Source organism: Plectropomus leopardus, chromosome 2, assembly GCF_026936395.1.
Source record: "Plectropomus leopardus strain MGB_pleo_1.0 chromosome 2, ASM2693639v1, whole genome shotgun sequence".
Classification (NCBI taxonomy): domain Eukaryota; kingdom Metazoa; phylum Chordata; class Actinopteri; order Perciformes; family Serranidae; genus Plectropomus; species Plectropomus leopardus.
In genome coordinates, this window is record NC_142177.1 from 16,385,405 (window position 1) to 16,408,776 (window position 23,372).

The window sequence follows — 23,372 nt, forward strand, 5'->3', positions numbered from 1 at the left end:
TTTACATACAGGACTTTCATCTTGGCCAGGTCCCAGAAGGCCCCGTCAGTCAGTTTGCTGATGCTGTTTCTTTGCAGCTTGAGTACCTCCAGGCTGGACAGACCCTGAAAGGTGAGACCCTCCACCTGACGAATACGGTTCCTGTTCAGCTCACTGCAGCGTGGACAGACAAATAAATCAAATGTAGCAACTGATCATGCAAGAAACATTATTATCATACTTTGCCCACACTTCAGAGCAGGAAAACCACACTTTTTACTTCTGACGGAGGAACGTTATGTCCTCACTATGTTAGCATGTATCAATTCACAACCAAAGAAACCTGTAGTGTGCGCGCTTCAGTTGGAGCATTTTGTAGTTAACAAACCCCCAACTTAACAGGCATTCCTCAGCGGTGTCCTTTCCACCTGTGGCATGAGGCCAGTGTTGTATACCCACAGGCTTTAGCTTACAAACAAGGGTCAAGTCAAGACCCTATGAAATTATAGTGATACTAACGGAAAGTATGAGATTTTATATTTTGCATATGAAGCCTGAGATGTCTCTGCATGTAATAGCAAATCTGTAGATTTTGTGTGTGTGTGTGTGTGTCTGTGATGGTAGTAAAAGCCCTCAGGTTGGCAAAGATAAACATCCGCACAGGTGCTTTTGTGCTTTTGTGTTGTCCATCACCATCAGCATGTCTAGATACAGTGTCACTGGGGCCACCTGTCCAACGAAAGGCACCTTGGGAAACTAGTGGAGCCACCGTGGGGGAAGACTCCCATTACCTGAGTCCCTTTGCTCTCCAGAGCTACAAATAGGTCTGACCTCACTGTTGCGCTGGAGGGAAGTTTGCCGAAGATAATGGAGCACGGTGTGGGGAATAAACTAACCACTTTGGGGATAGGGAAGAAAGCAATAAATCACCAATAATATGGTTCCGGTGTTTATCTAGTCCAACCTTATCTGCCCCTTGAGGTATAGCTCAAACTAATAGCGTTTCAAATGTTAAACACACAGAGCTCCATCAACAGACGCTACAAAACTCATTTAAACTCTTAATACTTTTCGATTCTGTAAAGTCTCCAAAGTCTACAACTGGGAAACTGAATTCATTCGCAGCCTAAATGTTAAAAATGTATTGTTTTTGCAGGTCGAACTGTTCTGACAGATCAAAATACAACCTTGTCATCACACTAACTGCGTTGTTAAACTGAGGAAGTCCAGTGGTACTCACAGCTGGGTGAGCTTCGGGAGCTGGAAGGCTCTCACGGGGATCTGGCTGATGCGGTTTCGGCTCAGTCTGAGGACCTGTAAAGTTGAGCCCAGGTGGTCCAGAGCGCCGAGCTCCAACACGCTAATTTTGTTGTTGCTCAGGTACCTGAATGCAGAGAGCACATGTGAGCACAGACATTTGTTAAAAAAAAAAAAAAAAAAAGACTCAAAACGTGTTTATGGCCCTGTTTCTGCAAACTTGAGTTATTTTACATACTTCTTGTATGCAGTAATCAATTCCCCCCCACATGTTTTCATTAATACACACTATGCAGCTTTGGATACAAATGTTAGGGATATTGTGATTTTATTTTATTTGTCTATCAATACTGACTGCAGTAAAACCCTTATTTCCCCACAGGGACCAGTACATTTTCATTGTATTTGATTTTTCTAAGTACTCACACTTTTAAAAAATGGTGTGTTATGTGCCGCAATAATACTCAGAAATTTAACTTACAGGTCTCTGATTCGGAGTCCTGCAGGAAAGCACTGTCCTCTGAGCTCTGTGATGTCATTATTGCTCAGGTCCAGGGTTTCCACAGAAGCCAGCTCTCTGGTCCGCCTGCCGTCTATACTGCGAATCTTATTATGATGTCTGGAAGATAAAAACACACATAAAAGGCATTAGGTGTGGCTGAAAACCCTCCTGACAGACCTACAACTCTACCCAACAAAGTGTCCCTACCACCTCCTCGAAATATATTACCCTTGTCAACTTCGGTGTCCTTTTCCCCATCACCCAAGGAAGACACTCCAAATCCCCTGCTTTCTCTAAACCCACTCTCAGGCACAAAGAGAGCAGAGTACACAGAACAAAGTGGTCTTCATCCACCACAAAATGTGTACTTTAAGAGCTTCCCCAACACAGACTGGCCTTCTTTAAACAACTCCAAGGACACCTGTGCTTCTCCACTGAGCTTAGACGCAAACTCTATTAGATAAATGGAGCTGGGTGATCAACCAGAGCCACTTGAAGGGGGATTTTGGAGCACTTCAGTGTGTGTGATGGAATGGAGAAATGGCTGTGTGATTTCTCAAGAAGCTCTGGCCAGAGGACAAAGAAGTGGGAACTACTGACTAGATAACAGAGAGGGAAAAACCAAGAGCACAGACGGTAACACTGGAGCTTATCAATGCTTTTGCCTTTTCAAGAGCAGGTACCCATCTCTAGCCACAGGCATGCAAGAAACCCCAAACACAGCTCTCTCCCCCTACAAACATACACACGGACAAATGCACACAGCAGAAATATAGCAGACAGACAAACAACACAGACATCCCCCTTGCTACACCAGGACTCTCTGTGTGTGTGTGTGTGTGTGTGTGTGTGTGTGTGTGTGTGTGTGTGTGTGTGTGTGTGTGTGTGTGTGTGTGTGTGTGTGTGTGTGTGTGTGTAGGAAAGCGTGTTTAGAGTTTGATGGAAAGTGTTATCTGAGCATACATGAAAGCCTTTGCTGGGTGACACATTTGACACATGCCTGGGTGCTACCAAGGGATGGAAATTTTGTTTGACATCACTTTCATTTCCCCGATGAGTTTCAAAAGAATTGAGAAAGTGAAATGGCAAGAGAGAGATAAAATAAAAGTTTATTTGGTACATAAAAAAATATAAAAGCACTATTAAAGCTAATACACACAGATGACACTAGCTATTATAGCTTCATTTACTGGGGTTTCTTCCTTTCTCCATCAAAGTGAAAGCTTAATTAAAACAGAGTTATTTTTTAGGCGAAGTTTCAAAGTCTAAATGCGGTATTTTATTCTCTCTGTTACACCAGGACCTGTGTTTAAGCCCCATTTTCTAACATGGAGTTGACCAGCTTGGATTATCCCAAAAGTGAACTGCATCACAGGTAGAAATTTTAAACTTTTAGACATTTTGTACATCTTACACTCAATTAACATGACGCATAGAGTGTTTTACAGCATTTAAAAAAACTCAACAGAGACTACATTGAAACTGTACTTGGTAACTTTTATTAAAAAAACAAAACATATTTGCTGATACTGCCACTATAGTCACACAGCACTAAATGAGACAGATAATCTGTGTTAATAAATCATACCCCTCTACCATCTCTCTTACCTTGTATTGCTTCTAATGGCCTTACCACGTGTCAATGAAAACACCCAATCGAGCTGAGAAGTCTACAACGCAGCTTTCAATCACTGCTCATGAACTGCAGTCAAACTGTCAAACTAGGCATCGCTGATCAAATTTGAATAATTCGTATTATTACTGCATTGTCTTTTTCCTGCCCAAGAAGCATATTTTAGTGTACTGTTTAGCTTTAAAATGAGAACGTTGGTTCGGCTGGTGGGTGATGCTTCAGTTGTGTCCAACAAGGCCGCTGGGTCACAAACTGTCATTTTACAGCTAAACAGTATACTGAAATATATATATTTTTTTAAATTTGAAGGGAGAATAAGCACTGCAGTAACCGAATCTTAAATCATATTTGATTAGCACTACCTTGTTTAAAAGTTTTAACGCAGTTCACAGAGTGATTGTAATGATTGAAAGTTGTATTAGAGACGCCTTGGTTCTGATTGGTTGTTTTTAGTGCACCGCGGAAGATTCTAGCAAATGCCATTAGAAGCAGTAAGAGGACAGGCATGATTTTTTTCACACAGTATCAGTCAAGTTTTAGCAAATATGAGAGTTATTTTTAAAAAGTTACCAACTGTATCTTTAAAGCCCAGGATTGATATTCTGACTGTATTACTTTTTAGGAAGGCCTGTATGTGTACGAGTCTGTTGGACAGAGAGAGAGAGAGAGCGAGCAGGTGTTCCACCAGTCAAACCCGTCAAAACAAGGTCAGTCCCTCCTTCCTGCTTCCTCTCTAGCCTTCAGCCAGCAGATGGACACACACACACACACACACACACATTTATTGGTGTCTGAGAGGAGGAGGGGTCACACCACAGTGGCCCACCTGAATAAACAGTGGCAGAAATGGTTAAGGATGAGCCATGCAAGCACGCCTGGGCAAACACACACAACACAAATAACAGACACACACATGGGACAGAGCAACAGACAGTGGCTACAGTGAGCCAGAGCAAAGGAGGGAGGGAAGGAACAGGGGGAGGAGAAAGAGAGGGGGAGAATGAAGGGGTGAGGGGGGGTCAACAGCTGGTGACCTTTGATGGGAAAAACAGATCAGTCTCAAACTGGTGGGAGAGGTTGACCTCTCTCACTCTTTCTCTCGCCCTGTTCTCCTTCCACCACTCAAACCAAATTCCCTCTCCTCTCTCCCTCCCACAGTCCGAGCCCAGCTGCATGTGAGAGACAGATAAAGCCCTGGCGCTCAACGCGTTTGAAGTCCACACATACAATAGTAGCGTTTATAAAAACTGATTATCATACGGCCGGTGACATTTCTGATAAAGAGGAGCTGGGCTCTCTCTCGTTCCCTTTGATGTCCAGGGGTCTTATTTCCCTTGATTCCACTTAATTCCAAATCTCATTACCCTGCCCCATTGACCATCTGATTATCATGAGCCCGGCTCATTTTGACACTTCTTTTGATGTATGGAAAGTGCATCAGCGGTTTACACTAGCAAGCCCATTCTACGGCTTCCAGTGTCATCTCTGGGGGCGATTGTTCAGCCCGTCCCTTAACGTTTGAAGCTAGTGGTCGGGACAAAAGGAGAATTATTTCAAAATCAGATCATCCAGTGGCCCATATGATTTCTATCCTGAGCTGTTTTAAAGGACCCCTTTGATGTTGACTGGGCAGGGGATGAGCACAATGGGAAAGTTTGTGCTGCTCTGCTGTCACTTTGACACTGTGTTTTTAAAACTTTTTGTAGCTTCTATTTTTTGTCATCCTGCTGTGGCATTCTGGGAGTCCACAGGATACCAGTGGGCTCGCCAAGTGCATTGTGGGGCTGTGGGAGCTCGGCATATGGTCTTTGGTTGGCTCATGAGGAGCTTCTATGTGATCGGGTGACTTGTTTTAATCCAGACAGTGTTCTTGGTTAGATGCTTCTGTTGTGGTGTTGTCAAAAATAGCGACTTTCTGATATTAAATATTTAAATCAGTTTCAGTTCTGATTTTTACCATTAACAATACAGAGACATCAGCTGTGCTTCCTTGCTCTCTTTTACTGTTAATGTTTACTCTGCAACTAACCAACAGAAGACATCCGTGTCTTGTTAAAAACCCTACTGTATTTATATATTAATTACATTTTTAAATTCTATGCCCTTAATGTCATTTTTTCTCCATGGTATCAAAAAGGGTATCGACTATCAGTATTTTTCAAAGTATTGTATCAAAGTTAGGAATTCCAGTATTGTGGCAATGCTAATCAGTTGTAATTGGTTGATGGAAATCTGACCAAGTGATGGTGACTGGACCAAAGAAAAGTTTTAAGAGCTGCACTACAACCATAAAGGCAGTCTTATCTGTGCCTAATGAATTCCACAAGAGCAGCAGCAGCAGACATGTCAAAGAAAGGAAGGGAATGAAAGGTGCAGGAAGCAAGAAAAAAGGCAAAAAGAAAAGTCACCTTTAAACCAGGCTAAAGATTAAGAAGAGGGACGAGAAACAGAGAAAGCAGTGAAAAACTCCAGCCCATTCACCTATCCTTTCTTGTTCCTTTTTTTAAAATTTTAAGACCACTGTGCCTCTTTATAATGTTATATATTGTTCTCCCGCAGAAATAAGTCGTCACATTCTTTATGAGGGCAAATGTTTAGAGATTCTGAATCGGATAGCTCCAAATAGCCTTGTGCTGATAAGATTACACAGTGTGATGATTATCTTGGCAAAAGTTGATCATCAGCAAGCTTGACAGTTGCTGAAATAAAATGAAACCCTCAAGCAGTATTCACGATACCATACTGGGGAACTACATAAAGCTTGTTTAATTGACATTTTCAATGAAACAATATGCGCATGTAAATTTCCTTTATGACACACAATTTAATCTGCTGCCTGTTTTTGTGTTTCTGATGACAAAGCTTTGCTCTGTCCACCTCCTAATATGGTAAATACTGCATAACTATTCAGTCTAGTGTGTGGCATAGTAGAACATCAGCACGAATTAAAACCAAAAATATACTGTCACTGTTAGTACTTTCCCTGGTTTTCCCAACACCACAGGAATTTAAACTTAATTGAACAATCACTTGGAATGGCAGAAATCCTGGAAACTCGCCGTTTACATTAGCTGTTTAATGGGTGTAATTCTACAACCATCATCATTCACTTTGTCATTTCCATCAGACGGTGCAAACCTTGTCAGCGACTAGCAAACTGATACTCTGATAGACTCTGAGGCTGTCAGACAGTAGCAACCACATATAATGAGCTCTCAGCCTTTTTGAAAGTTTACTGTTGGATGAGGGACTGAAGACAGATTCTCAGTCCATTTGCTTGTCTGCGTGTGTGTGTGTATGTGTGTGTCTGTGTGCGTAAACCGCTGTCTCACACAAACTTGTAGTCAGACGACATTCCAGACGCTCTCAACCAGTGGCACAGGAACACTGCCCTGCAGTCTATACCGCTGCCTCTGCCAGGGCTCATACACAAAAACTCTCACACTCCAGAGTGCTTGGTGGTTGGCAAGGGAGACGGAGCGCATTGGATTTACTTTTGGGAATAACCCTGAGCATGAGCTCACCTCTTGCTTCCCTTTTTTTCCTCCCTTTTCCTCTTCGTACCCTCCTACTGCCTACACCGCTACTTCCCCTTAACTATTCCTCTTTCGATATGTGGTGATGTCACCCTGATCTGACACTACTCACATCCCCCATCCCTTTCTCCCTCCCCATTTTCTCATCCTTCCTCCCCTTCTCACTGTCACCCATTTTACTGTAAGCCATGTGACTGACAGCTGCAGCTGCAAGTGCTTCAGCGGGCCTTCGCTTCAGCTGTGTGGCTTTGTAAAGATCCGACCCTCCCGCCAGCCTACACTCCCATCAGATCTGCAGACCTTCCCCCTAGCAACAGGCATCAAGTCAGGCCAAAAAAAGACACCCCGATCATTTGGAGGGGCTGCGACTCGGCACAGTTTGCGAAAGTAAAGGTGAACTTGCTCCAAGTCCATTTTGTTTCAAAAGCAAAGTGAACAGGAGTTTGTGCTAAAACCTATAACAGACAGAAAACCCAATAACATACAATAACAATAGCTCAAACTTTTTGAAAACATGACAAATTTGGACAAACAGATGTCAGAGCTGCTTAATCAAACCTCAAATTCCCCTTTACTGACTGTTTGCAGCTTACATTCCTTTTGTGACCACATTAATGCATCCTAATAAATTCTGAGAAACAGGCGGATGACACACAGGGAGAGGTGAAGGTGTGACTCCCACGACGCTCACCACCAAAAAATGATATGAGCATGACCAATATTACAGTAAGCAGCAGCTGCGCACTTTGTCACCAGGCAGTCAGCCGGCATGCTAGCAAGGTGTGAAAGCATACACACAGAGAAGCTAACTGTTAGCACCAGACTAGCTTGGGGGGGGGGGTTAACTTTCTTGTTTCAGGTTGAGTAAGAAGTAAGAATGTTCCCTGGAAAACAACGGTCCACCCAACGAATGATACGGGCAGAACGCTGTCACAATGTATGTGTCTGTGTGTGCGTAGAATCGGAAACCAAACGGCACTGCCATTTATCTCGTTATAAGACCTGTTAAAAGCTTTAATATCAGCTTCAGCCTTTTGATTTTTATCTCAGGCTCATTTTGACGTAACCTCTGAGAGCCTTTCATTGCACTGTGTTCGTTTTGTGTGTCTCACATTCCTTCAGACATTCTTGAGCATCATAGTAACACAGAAGATTGTCGGTGCTCAGAAAACACTGAAAACTTAAAAGCACTGAACGAATAATGATTATTATTACAACAAAAAGATTTTGAACTAAACATGTATCACCACAATTATAATATTTATCACGTCTGTACATTTCTCTCAGAAGCTATATTTACTGACTTCAGTGAAGTTATCAAACTGCCTCTTTCTCGCCACAAGTTTCCCATAACAGTGTAAAAATGAGACTGTTGATGGACTACCGAGCTCACGTTCATGACATACACAAGTGCACACACGCCTTTCCCAAATAGGGCAGTAAATCTCCGGTGAGATGCCAGTGCAGGCAGTCCCCACAGGCAGAGTTTCACAACTGGGAGCAACCAAGCTGGAACTATATACGAGCTGACACTCATAGCAGCCAGCACCGCTCACTGTCGACAACCACACACAGCCAGCAAATAAGACTAGTCGGTTACTTGACCACATACTAATCGCTCGCGACAGAGCTCCATATTTACGCCAACAGAGCTCAAGTGGAGAGGGGATTTTTTTTTTTAAATCTAGTTTAATGTAATAAGAGTCACAGTCATGGCTAACTATTAACACAGTATTACTTCTGAGATGCAAAGGCATATGCGTCCTCCACAGGCGTCAAGAGAATATTTCAGAAGCATTTCAAAGGGGCCAATGACCTCAGAATACAGGAACAGAGAGCCAGATAATTCTGGTACTGTGTTGATCAGTAAGTGGGACGTTACTCACAGGTAGAGAGATACAATCTTGGAAGCAGCCTGTCCTAAATCTGGTATGGAGGTCAGCTCATTGTGGTCCAGCCGCCTGAAAATGACAAACATACATAGTAGTGGGTTAGAGAACAAATCTGTGCCCTGAAGAAAAATATAGACACACGTATAATGTGTTGTTACAAGCTTAGAGGACGTAACAGAGGCATTTTTTCAAGTTGTAGACATTTGCAAACTGAGCAAATTCAGAGCACAAAAATTACTTCACTTGCTAAAATGAACAAAAATACAAATTCTTATTTTAGATCCTAATTAGGACACAAAAACAGAGCCTGCTTTAAAACTAAAAACAAACTGTTCATGAAGCTGTACCTGTAATTTCAACACAAAATATAAATGCTGGCCGGGATGCCACAGTGTCACTGGGGCAATCCCACATGCTCCATCATCACATGAGGCTAATTCCAATCAAACCTTTTATAAATCAAAGAGATTTCAAACACGACTTGTCACGTCCGCCGCAGAGCTAGTAGCAAGTCATCCTTTTAAAAACCAAAAATAACACGGGAGTAAAACAGATGTCGAGGAGCGTATGACTGGCCGGCTGGCCTGCCAAAGATGTCACCAGTGTGTGTATCACCAGTTAGCTTGTGTGTGTGTGTGTATGTGTTTTGTGTGCTGGTGCTGAGTGACACAGAGCCAAGCCCTCTCCTCACCATATAAAATATTTACAAGGCCAGCGTTGGCCACAGTATCGGGTGGTGGAGGGGAGGCTTAATATAGAAAACCACCACTTTATTCTCAATTGGACTTAGTTCAAGGAAACGCATACGAGGATGCTACTAGGAAGTAGAGTGGCTACCATGGAAGTTAGTCAGAATTAAGTCATTGATAAAAACATATCACAAGTGACGGTCATGGATTAAAAATTAAAAAATAATAATAATTTTTAAAAAAGCCACATTCAGATTTTAACATGTTAAAGGCTCACATCAGAGAGAAAGAGACTCTAACAGGGCCATGCACAAACTTAGGGAAGTCTTTCAGAAAGTGTCTAGTTGTTCACTGTTGATTAGCCCACTAGAGTGCTGCAGGGATGAGTTTTTTTTGTAGGCCAACCGGAAGTAAGTCTTGCCCTGGTTCCTTTTTTCCAATGGATTATTGCAGAAAAATAAACTCTTTGGCAAATTAAAATGTATGATAATTACACGTTTTGTTCAGGAAGATAATCTTCACAAACTAACACCACTTTTAAGATTTTTGAGGCTTAAATGCAATCACCTGAGGTAAAATCCTCAAGTTGGGCTATAAAGAGTCTTGCATAGCCAGACCTTTGTCTGGTCTGGCTACACCCAGCAATATTCCACATTAAGGGAAAAAATGACCTGACTTGTATTTCTTTAAGCCAATCATAATTGTTTTGGGGCAACATGTAGGTTGCAAGCCCAAAGTTGTTATTGTGTCACACAGCATGCTAAAACAAAGTGTGGAGATAGGTCTGGCTAAGCTAGACTAGTTTCACGTAGCATCAGGGATTTTAAAGACAACGAAAGGCTTTATACTCACAGCCTATATCCCGTGAGTCCGACTAGGCTATGAACAAACTACATCATGGTAGCATGACTTCAACGTCACCACCACAACAAGGCTGTAAAGCCGTGTTTAGCTTTCTAACGTTCTGTAGTTTCATCTAGCCTAACGGGGCATTTACTGATGTATGTTGTGAAACAAAATGTGAAGTCTGTGAAAACCAGAGACCGTATTTCAAGCTTCTAACAAAAATCATGTTTAAAAAACCTATTGACTTTGAGATGAGGGAACCGTAAGTGAAAAAATGCTAACTCATATGTGGGTTTTAGAACTCGTTCCTGCAGCACTATAAAAATCATGTGTATGTGTGAGTCCTCTGTTAGTGAATACTTACAGTTCTCTCAAGTTGGAAAGGTTTTCAAAAGCTTCAACATTGATGCTGGTCAGTTTGTTGTAGCCAAGATTTCTGGAAAAAGGATAAAGAAGTAAATGAAGTAATTAGTTAAAATCCTTAAATGTCTAACAACAAAGGACAATTACAAATCAAGATATCGGCAGTGCATAAATACTTTTCATAACTGTTATTGTATTTGTCATAGCCATTTTTTCAGTAGCTCAAATAAGGATCCGGATCAATAACAACAATTATTTCCACTATTTGACAAACAGCCTCATCCATCCATATTAAGTATGCCTGAAAACACTGCAGTACATCCATTCAGCTGGCCTTCAAGGAGTGCCAGATCAATACTATTGATACAGAGTGTCTCTCCCTCCTGGCTCACTTTCCAAACATAACCCGCAGGCCATTCATCTGCAGCAGTCAATTTGCACTTTAGGCTAACAGTGTATTTAATAGCTGGCACTTGACTTGTACAGAGGCTTATTACAGAGTGATTTGTCCAGTGATATAGCGTTACCACCGTCAGAGGGCAAGTGAGAAGGAAGGGGAGGGGTAATGTGCACCTAACACACATCTGCATTTCAGATTGAGCTTCCCACGCCATATGAATCAAATTTATTTCACACATAAACAAGTGCTATCTCTGTCACACACCTCCTGCCCAGCTGGCATGGGGCCTGCCCTGTTGGCAGAGAGGAGGCTGCAGTGAGAGCGCTGTTTGTGTTTTTGTGGTGGGGTTAGGCCAGACGAGACAAAGGGAGCCCACAGCTCCGAGCCGCCTGCCTCCCGCCCCTCCATCCCTCTGTCCAGACGTGAGAGACGGCCCAGGAATGTTTCACAGGCCTGCCGAGAGATGGCTGCTTGTTCCCAGACACTGGGGACACTTTTACCTGATGCAACGCATTCTTCACCCTCTTGTCCCTCTGCGGCCTTAAAGGACCACCGTGTGCAAGAGCTGGTGCTTCATCTCATTGATTCTTCATTTTAGAGAAAACAGGGATGGATAATTAAGAGCTGAAGTGCAGAGGCTGGGTCAATACCAGAATAGAAGACCGTAATTATCTTACATCACTTTTCAATACTATTTATTCCTATCAATCTCAATCTCCATCTCACTTTACAGATTTCCCTTTCTTGTCTTCTATGCTTGATTGCAGATAATAACAGTCTCCCTGCCCAAATCTTTCTCCGTGCCTCTGTGTGTGTGTGAGTGTGTATGTGACGAGATAATAACAGAGCATGTGTCTGCCCTCCAGGCACAGGCCTGACAGGGAGGTGTGCATGTGTGTCTACGTTATGATCATATGCTGGGGCACCACCATCGTGGCCTGATCGCTAAATTGCCGTCCCCTGCAACAGGAGGCAATTACCTCGTTATGGTGAAGCTAAGTGAAAAATCACACAGCTTTCCTATGGGCCGCCTCTGCCTGGAGGTACATATATCAGCCAACACACACACACACACACACACTCACACAGCTCAGACGAGATGAACTTGAGAGAGCGTTGTCATCTGGAAGAGCAATCAGTAGTTTTTATCAACCTGCGTTTGGCACAAAACATGTCAAGAGGTTTTACTTGTGAACCTTGCATTACAAGCAAATAAAGTTTTATCCATGCCACCTCCACACAGTTTTTTAGCATTTTAAGGTGGAGGAAATGGGCTATGCACATATCCATATGCAGGAAACTCAAAGTATAAAATAAAGAACAGGGCAAAACAGAACGAGCCATGACTTAGGGAAAAAAAGCAAGTCACGTTTGAGAGCCAAACCTGCCGTACTGGTGCTAAAGGCCACAGCAACAAACAAAACGGGCCTTTTGGGTGAGTACGCAAGCCTGCATGTGCTGTTTTTTCTCAGTCACCGATGGTGTTTACACAACTGAGCCTTTTTCTTTCCATCTCACTCTCTGCGAGATTTATTTTCTTGCCTATCAGATTAGATAAGTTTCACAGCGTTTTAACGCCTACTGTATGAAGCGATGGTGATAAAGCTGGTTTCCCTCCTTCTTCCTCTCTCTTCCACCCCCCTCTTTCCTGTGGAAGGAGGGGTTGTGAGGGGACTCCAGTGCTAAGTGTGGTTAATGCTTTCCAGAAAGTGACCTTACAATCATGCTGTTTCTCGAAGACGCCTTGAAGTCGTTAAGAGTTTTTGACTTTGAGAGATGTAGACACCAACACCAGCAGAAACAAACATACGGCGAAAAAGGAGAATCTTCTAAATACCATGTCAAAAAACTCACTGAACTAGCTGCAAAGAGCAAAACAGCAATGGCACAACAGCCGCCATAGGTTTATGTCATGTAAGTCAAACAGCCAGAAAAGGATGTACAATTTAGATGGGAACAGTTGCTGTAATTTACCACTGCAAACATCACAAAGCAGTTTGCCTTAATGCTTCAAACACAGCATTCCTTTGTATGGTACAACTAGTTTATACAAATGGGCAGGACTGTTTGGCATTAGTCACCACAATCAAAATCAAAAGCTTTCTGCCAGGTACTTTACCACAGACGGTATGTGATAATTCAAGGCTGCATGTGGAGCCAAATACTTACTTTCCCACTGACTTCAAGCTTTACAGACTAGTGCATTACAACCACAATATAATTTATAAATCAAATTAAACTATTCATGGTTTAAGGGACAATTAAATAGAAAAATCAAAATGAACAAGCATGTGATTACTCTTGTGCTAAAGTATCATTTATATTTTAATCTATCACTTTGTAAATTATGTATCAGTTCAGAAAAAATCATTACTAACCGCAGAAACATTTTGACATTATTTTGGCGGCCTCCATTCAAGACAAAGTTTTAACTGTTTGATATTACAACTGCTCACAAATTAAAAAAACAGGTCCATGTTAACATTTATCGTCTGTTCTAAACAGACCTGAGCCAACGCTTCAGCTGTGTTCTAGCAAACTGTTGGCCATCAGAGAGCACAAATGTCAGCATGACCTCTTTTCTGTCAGCAGAGGTGGAGACACGAAACAAGAGGGCAGCTGGACATAGGGCCTGTCTGGGATAGGGAGGTGCAGTTACACTCCCACCTTCCAACCCCACCCAGCTGCCACAGCCCAAACACCTCATCACATATTGCAAACAATAATCACAAACATCGAGAAACTCTTAAATAATTAGGAAGAAAAAAAGCTTTTCTGTAGTACACAACAGAAATATAAAACGCAATTATACCACAAAAAAAGACAAATGGTCAAGAAACTAATAAATAATCAACCACCTGTTGCCCTGAAGCAGTCTAACTAGCTCTGAAAATCCAAAATTTAATGATTGAATGTATTTAGATCATTGATTTACTTATCAAGTATAAAAACCAGTTGGTTAACCAGACATGAGGTAATGTGCTTCTCTCCCTCAGAATTAATTATGTATAACTTTTGGGTTTTTGGACATTTTGTCTAACAAGTGTTACATTTGACCCTAGAAACTTCTCAAGGCCATTGGTTTTGTTTTGTTTTACTTTTTTATGGGTTTAACAATAAAAAATTGCACAATTAACTGATAGTCAGCCAACTTCTGGAAGGATACGTAAGCAATCTGAAACATTAGCTTCAATCTGAGCCTAGAAAAGAAGTCTTCTAAAGATGTTTTGATAAACTCATAAAAGGCTCGCCTGACCAAGCAAACTGTCTAAGGAAGAAAAATAGGGCTCAGTGCCTGCAGTAGACCGTCATCGCTGGACCATGTAGCTGATCTGACATATAAAACTCATTAAAAGGCTTTAAAAAATAGCTGTGTTATGGGTGCTGTGGGAGTAGAGGAAAAGCTGGGAGTACAGGAGTGATGTCATAGCATATGACACTACGCTTGTAAGTCAGCACACAGTCTGCGTGTGGGAGAGAGGAGATGGAGATGTGGGAAGGGGAAAAAGAGAGCAGGGACTTAAACATACAGAGATACATCATAATTATCTTCCCCCATTTTCTACCATAGATAAATGCAGTGTGAACTTTGCTCGCCGAAAGTGTGAAGTGATGTCAGTGATGAGTCTTCTGTAGTCCAGCTGGGAAACAAAGGCCCTTTAATGTGGTCGATTTCAGAGCATCATAAAACTAGTCAAATAATAACCTGAGTGTCGGAGGGGCCAGACGTACACATACACACACACCACTCTTCCTGTCATTAAGGGCCAGTTTATAGCCAGGCAACTGCAGTGAAAGTGTACACAAAGCCAACACCAGCTCCGGGCCACCATTTTACACACTAGTCAAACAGAGGAAGGAAACTGGCAGAACAATATCTTATCAACTTTGACAAGGTTAAAAGCAGAAGCCGACAAACAAGATTTGCAATAATAGTAATGATAAATGCCACAAGTTAAGCAAAACAGCAGTAAGTGCAGGATCTTGTGAGCACTGATGGGATCCGCATATTTCACCATTTGCATTACAGATTCCTGCTGCCCCCCAACACAAGCACACAAAAACTCAACAAAGGAGTTGCTCCGGCCTTTGAAATCAGTGAGGCTAGGAGCGTGACTCAGTTTCTGAAGTTTTCCGAGGCAGGAAGGCGGGTAACATCTTGGGGCCATGTGCACTGCCATTCTTCACGCTGCTGGTTTGAGGCTGATGCAGGAGGGGATGGAGCGGGGGCACTCCAAACAAACAGGGAGAAGGTTGGGGAAAGGGGTCTGCAATAGCCCGAGGCACTGCGTGAACCCACGGGCCAGGCCCAATGACGCCAGCCTGGACACTCAAGATTAGAAGCACAATAACACTCATGCTGTATACATGTATGTGTGCACACACACACACACACACAGGATCATGCTCCTGCATTTAACATTGTATTCTACCGTGAGAACAATGTTAATTTTCTACAAACGGCGCCAGACTACTTGATTATGAGTAGGAAATGAGCGTCCCCAATTAATCTGAAAAAATAACATAAATATTGTGTGTCTCTTTAGCGCTGCTATTGTTTAAGTACTGTGTCGACAGCTGACCTTATGCTCTCAACTTCAAAGCGAAGAAAAAGACAGCATCATTAGTCAATTTTTTCTCTTCTTGTTGTTTATTATTCTAACAGAGCAAAATTCAGCAATAATTACACTCCAGCCTGTGGTGAAATAAGTGTATAAATAGTGGACTCTAAGTGCATGTGAATATGTGGGTGTCTAGACACTGGAGCTCTGATTCTCTTTCTTCTCTTGAGTATCAGACAGAACAGAGACTAAAAAATGTTTGGCCCAAGTTCGCACTCAAAGCTGCTCTCACTCCACGAAGGACTGCCTGTATTCTGAGGAGAAGCTGCTTCACTTGCGCAGTACCTCTCCCCCTCTCTGTCCAAGTCATGCTTTTTTTTTTCTAACATCTTCTCCAGATTTCCAAACTCTTACCAGATGTAGAGAATTCACAAATGATTCATCGATCAAGCCCACTTTGTAGACACCGACTGTGGAGGAGAGAGAAAGGTGGAAAAAAAAACAAAAAAAACTTGGCGCCCTGAAGTGTCTTCACAAAAGGACCATCTATTCTGCTGACTAGATTCCTGTAGAATGACTTGCGGCAGCAGCTGTTTGATTGTCATTAAAGCCAGTGCGAGGCCATGAGCTCACTCCATATCTTCATGTTAATGTCAGACTTTATCTGTTGTTATGAGAGTTAGGGCTCAACCTTAGGTGTTCCTTCCTAATTTGTCCACAGCTAATGTTTCGCATGAATCATCTTAATCAGTTAAAAGCGGATGATTTACAATAAAAAAAGAGATTGTCACTTGCTTTAAATTTCCATATAGAACTCCTCTTACTTTTACTAGCCTGCTTAACACCAAACAGCCCGATAAGGGAGGAAAAAGTGAAGAGCAGCTGATAAAAATCAGTGCCAATGATAATATCAGCCTAAATCCTTCCAAGCGCTTCAGTTTGACTTTAAAATATCCACAAGAGGACATGCGAGTCACAGGGCTAGAGGAAACTATGACAATAAACAAACTTGGTATAATCACTCCCAATACCGCAAGATTACAAGGCTGCGTAACAAAAAATGCCCCACAAACCACAAGAGGCTCAGCTCTGCAGAGCGCTGCTTCTGCATCTGCCCCAACCACTACCAAACGTTCGCCTGATTAGGCAAGAGAAGAAGCCTGTATGGAGTTTAGCATCAAATAAGTAAAATAACAGTAGAAATGGCCATGATAGAAACACTGTATCACGAGTAAGCATAGTCTTACTGTGGCAAATTATTTTTACATGCTTAGAAATGGGTTAGGTGAAGTAAAACACTACCTAAAAATAAAAAAAGGAGATGTGTCTGTTGGTGTGTGACATACAGGCAGACCATCCTGTAATGCTTCATTTCCTCTGGGTTTTCTCTGTGTGTTATAACATGTGTGACAGTGGTTGAGGTTTCTGACCACTGACAGGACTTTAACCAACTAGTAGAACCAGCCTGAAGGCAGCGGCAGCAGCAGCAGACCGTGACATTGACAAAACACTTCCATGCAGTGGGTGGAAAATGTCTACCCAGCTCCCCTCATATTCCCCCAGGCCAGGTGATCTGCAGCCCCACCCTCTGCCGACCAGTCCGCAGCCAGCCAGCCAGCTGAGCTCCCAGCCCCTGTCAGGAAACCACCGACACAAACCCATTTCCTGAGGGCAAAAACTAAAACCAAATATTGGGGGTGGTGTTTACCAATAAGGCTGTACTGCCAGGTTTTGAGGCCATGGCTTGGGGTTGAGTTGCGGAAGAACGTTCGGTGTGCACCAACCATTATGGCCAGCACATTGGGAAACTTGGGAAACCACTTGGGAAATGTTGGATTACAAAGTAGACCATTCAAGATAAGGCTTCTATTTGCTGTTGAGTTGTGTTATTGATGCAGGGACTCAACTTTAACGAATGGAAATAAAAACAAACCCTGTAAAAGACCTGCAACTTTCTGTAACAATCAAAATCCAACAAGGATTTTACAATCTCACATGAGGGAAAACAGAGAGACGCAGGCAAACAGACACGTATCTGCCTTATCTTTATCCAACCACAACAATCTCAGCCAGCAAAATTAGTAATCTTCATGCTTTTATTTACTTGCAAAATCCCATTACGCTGGTGGCACTGTGGGCAAAAATGCTTTTTATACACATTACCCTGGCTGCAAATAAGATAAGGCACCACTCCTGAGAGGGAATATGTGACTGTGTGAGAGCAAACCTGCTTTGAATGGTATTAGGCTATTCATCAATCAGAGCCAATGGACAGACATCTGAGACTGGTGGTCAGTTAAATGTTAGAAGCACTGATGTAAAACAGCAATGGGCATGTTTGAAAAAAAATTCATGTCTTTAAAGACACTACCAGTGTTCACCCTGAAAACCCATTATCACAGGCATGGGACGTGATAGCAATATACTGTGATCACTTTTCTTGCAATACATTATTAATTAAATAATATTTTAATATTCTTAATACACTGGTAAATGACAGTCTGTATGTTCCACATCTAGTCAATCATGTTCCCCTCGACCCCTGCGTCTCTTGTCATCTCCTTGTTAGCTAAATCTGCTCTGCCAGGATGTGCCAACATGTTTGTTTCCTTGAATCCTCATCAAGGCCACTTTCTCACAAGGGACTATTAAAATCATGGTACTGAAGGGAGATTATTTTGACAAGTGGAAAGCATTAGGGCTCTTTTCTTCGCTTGCAGCCAAACGACTTCTTATGCCTACAAATACTCTGTAACCTCCTATCTCCCCAGGACACATATTCATCATGATCCCAAGAATTAGTCCTACAAAGTGCTCTGAAAGTGACTAAAAACAGAGCAACCTCAGAGCAAGAGGCGAGAGTGCAAAATGAGGCTCCAGCGCCACTTCTTTGAAATGAATCACAATGTCTTGTAGTTATAAAGCTGCACATTTAACACAATGAAGGGAGTTAGAAAAATCTGAGGCATGAAAAAACAGAGTAGACAGTGTCACTTGTGGGAGCAACAGAAGCTACCTTTGCACAGTTACAAGCAAAGAGTGCCCAAAAGCTCTTAGGTTGAAATAGTATTGAATATTACGGGTTAGCCAGTTAGTTACTCTGCGTTTCTTTATGTACACACATTAATAATAAGTTAAAAATGGGTGTTGTTTATGTAACAGCCATACAACCTAGACATAATGATTTATAAAGGAACTTTGTTGTTATTCTGAATAAAAAAGTTCAGCCTTTTATATGTGAGCAATATCATTTGCCACCTGCAAAAAAACTCTGAAAAGAGATTTGATAACTCTCCTTGCAAACTATTTCCCTCTGTGAGCTGCTGTATAAATGCAGGCCCTGAAGTACTCCTGCTGTGTTCACAACTGTAATCCCAATTTAAGAGCCTGTTTAAAGATAATTGCAGCAAATACATGACAGCACAATCCTTCTTCACCCACACATAAGGGGTGGGAAATCTCCATTCATTTTAAGCTGGATTTATCCTCTCTGCATGAACTACCGCAATTGTATAGACAGACGGGCAGAATATAGAGGACGTTTGACTAAACGTTTGTAGGTAGTTGTACAAAGTAGGCATTTGTGTATAACTATTTGGGAGGGACTTCTAGTTTATTAACAACAGCAGCCACGTGTGTTTTAGCTTCCTTTTAAGTCAAATCCTACAGGTGTTTCAGGTTAGTGAGATTTTCCCATGAGCCTTAAATCTGCATTATGTAGAAGAAAGAGGGAGGAAAGGTTGCCTTGGTGGGCTGTGCTACTGACACCTACCAATACTGTCTTTCATACTACTACTACTGCTGCTGCTGCTGCTGCTGCTGCTGCTGCTGCTGCTGCTGCTGCTGCTCCCTCCCTGGGGTAAACATAACAGCGATGGTCGATTCCACACTAATTTTGCTTGGCTCAGATGCCTGAAGGTAGACATGGACAAATGCACTTTGTTTATAAGACTAAGACATTGTGCACACTGGCACTCTCAGTCAGCTCTATTGACAGGATGAGATTACTGCTGTTGCACTGTACTATAACTTGCCATTTTCAACAGTGCTAGAGTTTCCCGTTCGTCTGTGAATAGCGTACACCCACTGGCAGCACACGCACATTCTTGTGCACAACCAGCACTGAGAAACTAAAATAACTTTCAACCCAAAACACTAAAAGTAATTTCATCCACTCAAGTGGACAAGACTTGGCGTATGGTACATTATAATGGGATCAAACTGGGCCACAAGTGAAATTGTCCATACTTGTCTCTTTGGGTTTACAGTAATCATCTGCTAATCTGGCTCATTTACAGACCCTGGAGGAACAGAGCTGGTTCCCTTTGAGTTACCTGCCAACATAATGTGACTATCTCAAGTGGTGTTGAAATATGCGACCTAGGTGTTTTTTAGATAATTCAAAGCCATAAAGCCATTCCCTTTGAAAACAACAAGATTGCGGGTCCTTAAATCTTGACCGATAAGGTTTGGCCGAGATAACAGAAGGAGACTTGGAGCGAGACGGGGCTCACCAAGGACTCTATCTTTACAGAAACCAAAAGATTCAGTGCAGCTGTTTCAGATGGGACATTTGTCCCACAGTGGTTGTCCTTTGTCCATGAGGACAGGAGGAGCAGTGTGTGTCTGCGTACTTGCATGATAAACAGCATCTGCACTTGAACTTGGCTAAGTGGTGCTTCAGGGCAATGAGGCTACCCGGGCACAAGTGCCGTTATTCATGTTTTTAGAGCACTTTTTAAAAGTTGCATTCCTCACTTCCCATGGGAAGATAAAATGCCTAACACAGGAACCTAGGAGCCAGAGGACTCTTTGGGTCTTTGGTCTTTAACCCCAAGTTCCCGGTGTTACAAACAGATGCTGAGAGTTTTGTAACAAGATGCCTAATTGTCACAGAGGATTCACAATCAACACTGGATATATAGCAATATATTGAGGTGACAGACAAAATGTTGACTGGAAGGACAGAGGGTTGTGTTGTCTGTAGATTAACTGTCATTCAGCATGATAAGTGCTGAAGGCCCCTACACATTGGAGTATGTTCCATAAAAATGTCTCAAATTGTCTCATTTCCTAAATGAGCTGGCAGATAGGGTTTCACTTGTTGTCAGCCATCCCCCGAGGAAACAGCGCTTAATTTGCAAGAAATTTAATTTGTGAACTATGGCTGGAAACACAGAAGAGAGAATTATGGTAATACCTGTCATAAATCTTACTGAATAAAGCAGAGGTTTATTTGTTATGACATGTTTGGGTCTATTTGTTTACTTATCCTGAAGGAACTGTTTGTTCATTTTAACACTCGAAATATAAAATTCCTTTTTAGGTAAATACATAAAAATGCACAAAACTGTCTGCAAGCTACGAGACATGTCAAAAGTTACTGGCTGAAAAATATAACTCATGGCTTGTAGTGGTTCTGGAAGGGAATACATTTTTAAGTTATTGTAAATTAACATTAGGAAAAATTCAACTATGAATCAGAATAGTGTTTTACGTGGGGAATTAGAGTCTAAAAACTTACCAAGATTTTTCAAACTAACAGGATTATTTAGAAAAACAAGTCAGAGGATTTTGTAATTATCCACAATATTTCAATGTGCCCTTGAGCAAGGCCCTTTACCCCCCCAATAAATGCCGTCCACTAACAGAATGCCCCCTCTTCTTGCAGTTATTACTGCACCTGTTACACGTCTATAAACGCATAAGAGGACCAGCCTGAATGAATAAGTTTGATAAAGAAAGTGTCATCAAATAAGCTGCACAGATATACTGCATTTGGCCTACTTTCAAACTGGATTAAGATACTACTGCTTGTTGTAAAAGATGGGGGGAAATCTGAATTCCCGCATTGCGTAATAAACAATCCTAATCACGTTATAACGTGGTGTATCAGGACTCTCAAAAAGCGCTGCTGGTTTGTTGTTCAAGTAGTTTCAAGAGTGGGGTGCAGGGACCTCCAGGGTTTCATGTTTAGTTTAATGTTAGTCCCAAATCTTAATCGCTCAAAGTTCTACTTATAAAGGAGCTTTAACACGACAACTGGCTTCACACTCTCTATTACACTTGACAGTTGAGCAACTTATAATCATAACCACTAAAATCTTCTCAGACGGGATTCCTCGCGAGAAAACCGTATCACCAGAGGACCACCATCTACTGGCTGTTAATTTGTGCCTTTGACAAACAAGTGTGTATGCTGTTACGCACTTTTCTTGTCTTTACAAACACTCTCCCTCCGTTATGGGCTGGTCAATAAATAGGCTCGGGCAACTAAGCGCTTTACTTACAAGGAAACGGTCCGGGCTGGAAGGTCCGGAGGCGTAGCTGTCAGCTCCAGGTTACTACAGTCTACTGAATCTCCGTTGCAGGTACAGTTCTGGGCACACGGCAAGTCCGAGCTCAATCCATTACTGATAAACAGTTCGAGCGACAAAATTAAATAAAAAACACAACGAGAAACATATCCAAATCGTCCCAGGGACGCCGCCATTTTGTATCCAGTTTTAATAGCGCGGCCGCTGAGCTCTCTCCTCGTACCCACAAACTGGAATATTAATGTCGCTTCGGAGAAACTGAATGCCTTTTATAGCACATTAACTGCCTTCTTGTGCTACATAGGTTAGTACAAACGGCTGTTGTGTGGCAGAAACGGTTTCCATCCCAGTAACAGTCATTTAGGACACAAGTTCCCAGTCCAACTTTCTCCTCTGGCGTCCGACGCGGGCTAAAAAAATCAAAGGTGAATCACAGATTAACTAGCAAACGTAGGTTACGGCGAACTGGTATGTCGGCCTGAACAGTTGATCTCAAGTGTTCGTCAAAGGCTAAAAACTACTTTCTCGATATGCCTTTGGTGTCATGTTTGAACATGCGAATCAACACTTTTAAAGGACACAGTGCGCCCGAATCGCTCTCAAAATAACTGTTGATCAACGGAGCAGCGGTAAAACTGTTTAAAACTTAACAAAACTATCACACCATGACCTGACGGTGTTATAAAGTGTTCTCCGAGAATATGAAGATGTAGCAAATAAGTTAGGACCCGCAGGACTAGTGCCGAAAACTCCAGCGTTGGTCTCTCAAACGGAGCGCTGCATATCGTCCACCAGCACTTCACCGCCGTAGTCGAATAAATCCAACTTTATTCACGCAGTAGGTTCCTGAAGAACTCAGCCGACAGTTTATCAGGTGCAGTCTGTGGTCACAAAATCTCGACGATCCGATTAATAGCAAAATAGAGTCCCCCCCTCCTTCCGACCGTGTACCACCACCATGAGTTTTTTCCTTTCTTGAGTTACTTTTCCTTTTTTTTCTCTGGGTGATCGTTCCGTAGTCCCACGTTGGATGCACAACAGCGATTCCAGAGTCCTCCCATGGCTCGCTGCGATTGGCTATTACGGCTTGATGGGCGGGTCAAGTCCTTACCTGATTGGTCAATGCGGGTTTTCCGTGGAACGCGGAGTTGCAGAGCCTTTGAGCGGCTGTCAGTCAGCGGTCGCTGGCCCCGCCTATGTTTCCCACCCCGGGGTGTGAAACCGCACCACCTCCTCTCACTCTCACTGCTTCTTAAAGGGACAATCACAGGGATCAAGCTCTGTAATCGCATTATAGCAAGCCGTAATAACATAATTGGTTTGAATGCCATAACAATTCAATTTTAAGTGTTTGTTAGTAAGACTAAAATCAAGATTTAGCCACCATGTAAAAATC

At 42.3% G+C, this 23,372-nt stretch overlaps 1 protein-coding gene across 2 annotated transcripts in view; it reads right to left on the reverse strand.

Moving 5' to 3' along the window:
- lrig1 (leucine-rich repeats and immunoglobulin-like domains 1) overlaps window positions 1-22,996 on the reverse strand; it is a 39,040-nt gene extending 16,044 nt beyond the window's left edge. For both annotated transcript variants that reach the window (XM_042502651.2, XM_042502643.2), the window contains exons 1-6: window positions 21,950-22,996; window positions 10,699-10,770; window positions 8,794-8,868; window positions 1,718-1,855; window positions 1,220-1,363; window positions 10-153 (exon numbers count right to left, since the gene is read on the reverse strand). In XM_042502651.2, the coding sequence (XP_042358585.2) occupies window positions 10-153; window positions 1,220-1,363; window positions 1,718-1,855; window positions 8,794-8,868; window positions 10,699-10,770; window positions 21,950-22,152 (776 nt within the window). In that variant the 5' untranslated portion in view covers window positions 22,153-22,996. The remainder of the gene's footprint in view (window positions 1-9; window positions 154-1,219; window positions 1,364-1,717; window positions 1,856-8,793; window positions 8,869-10,698; window positions 10,771-21,949) is intronic.
- Between the last annotated feature and the right edge of the window lie 376 nt (window positions 22,997-23,372).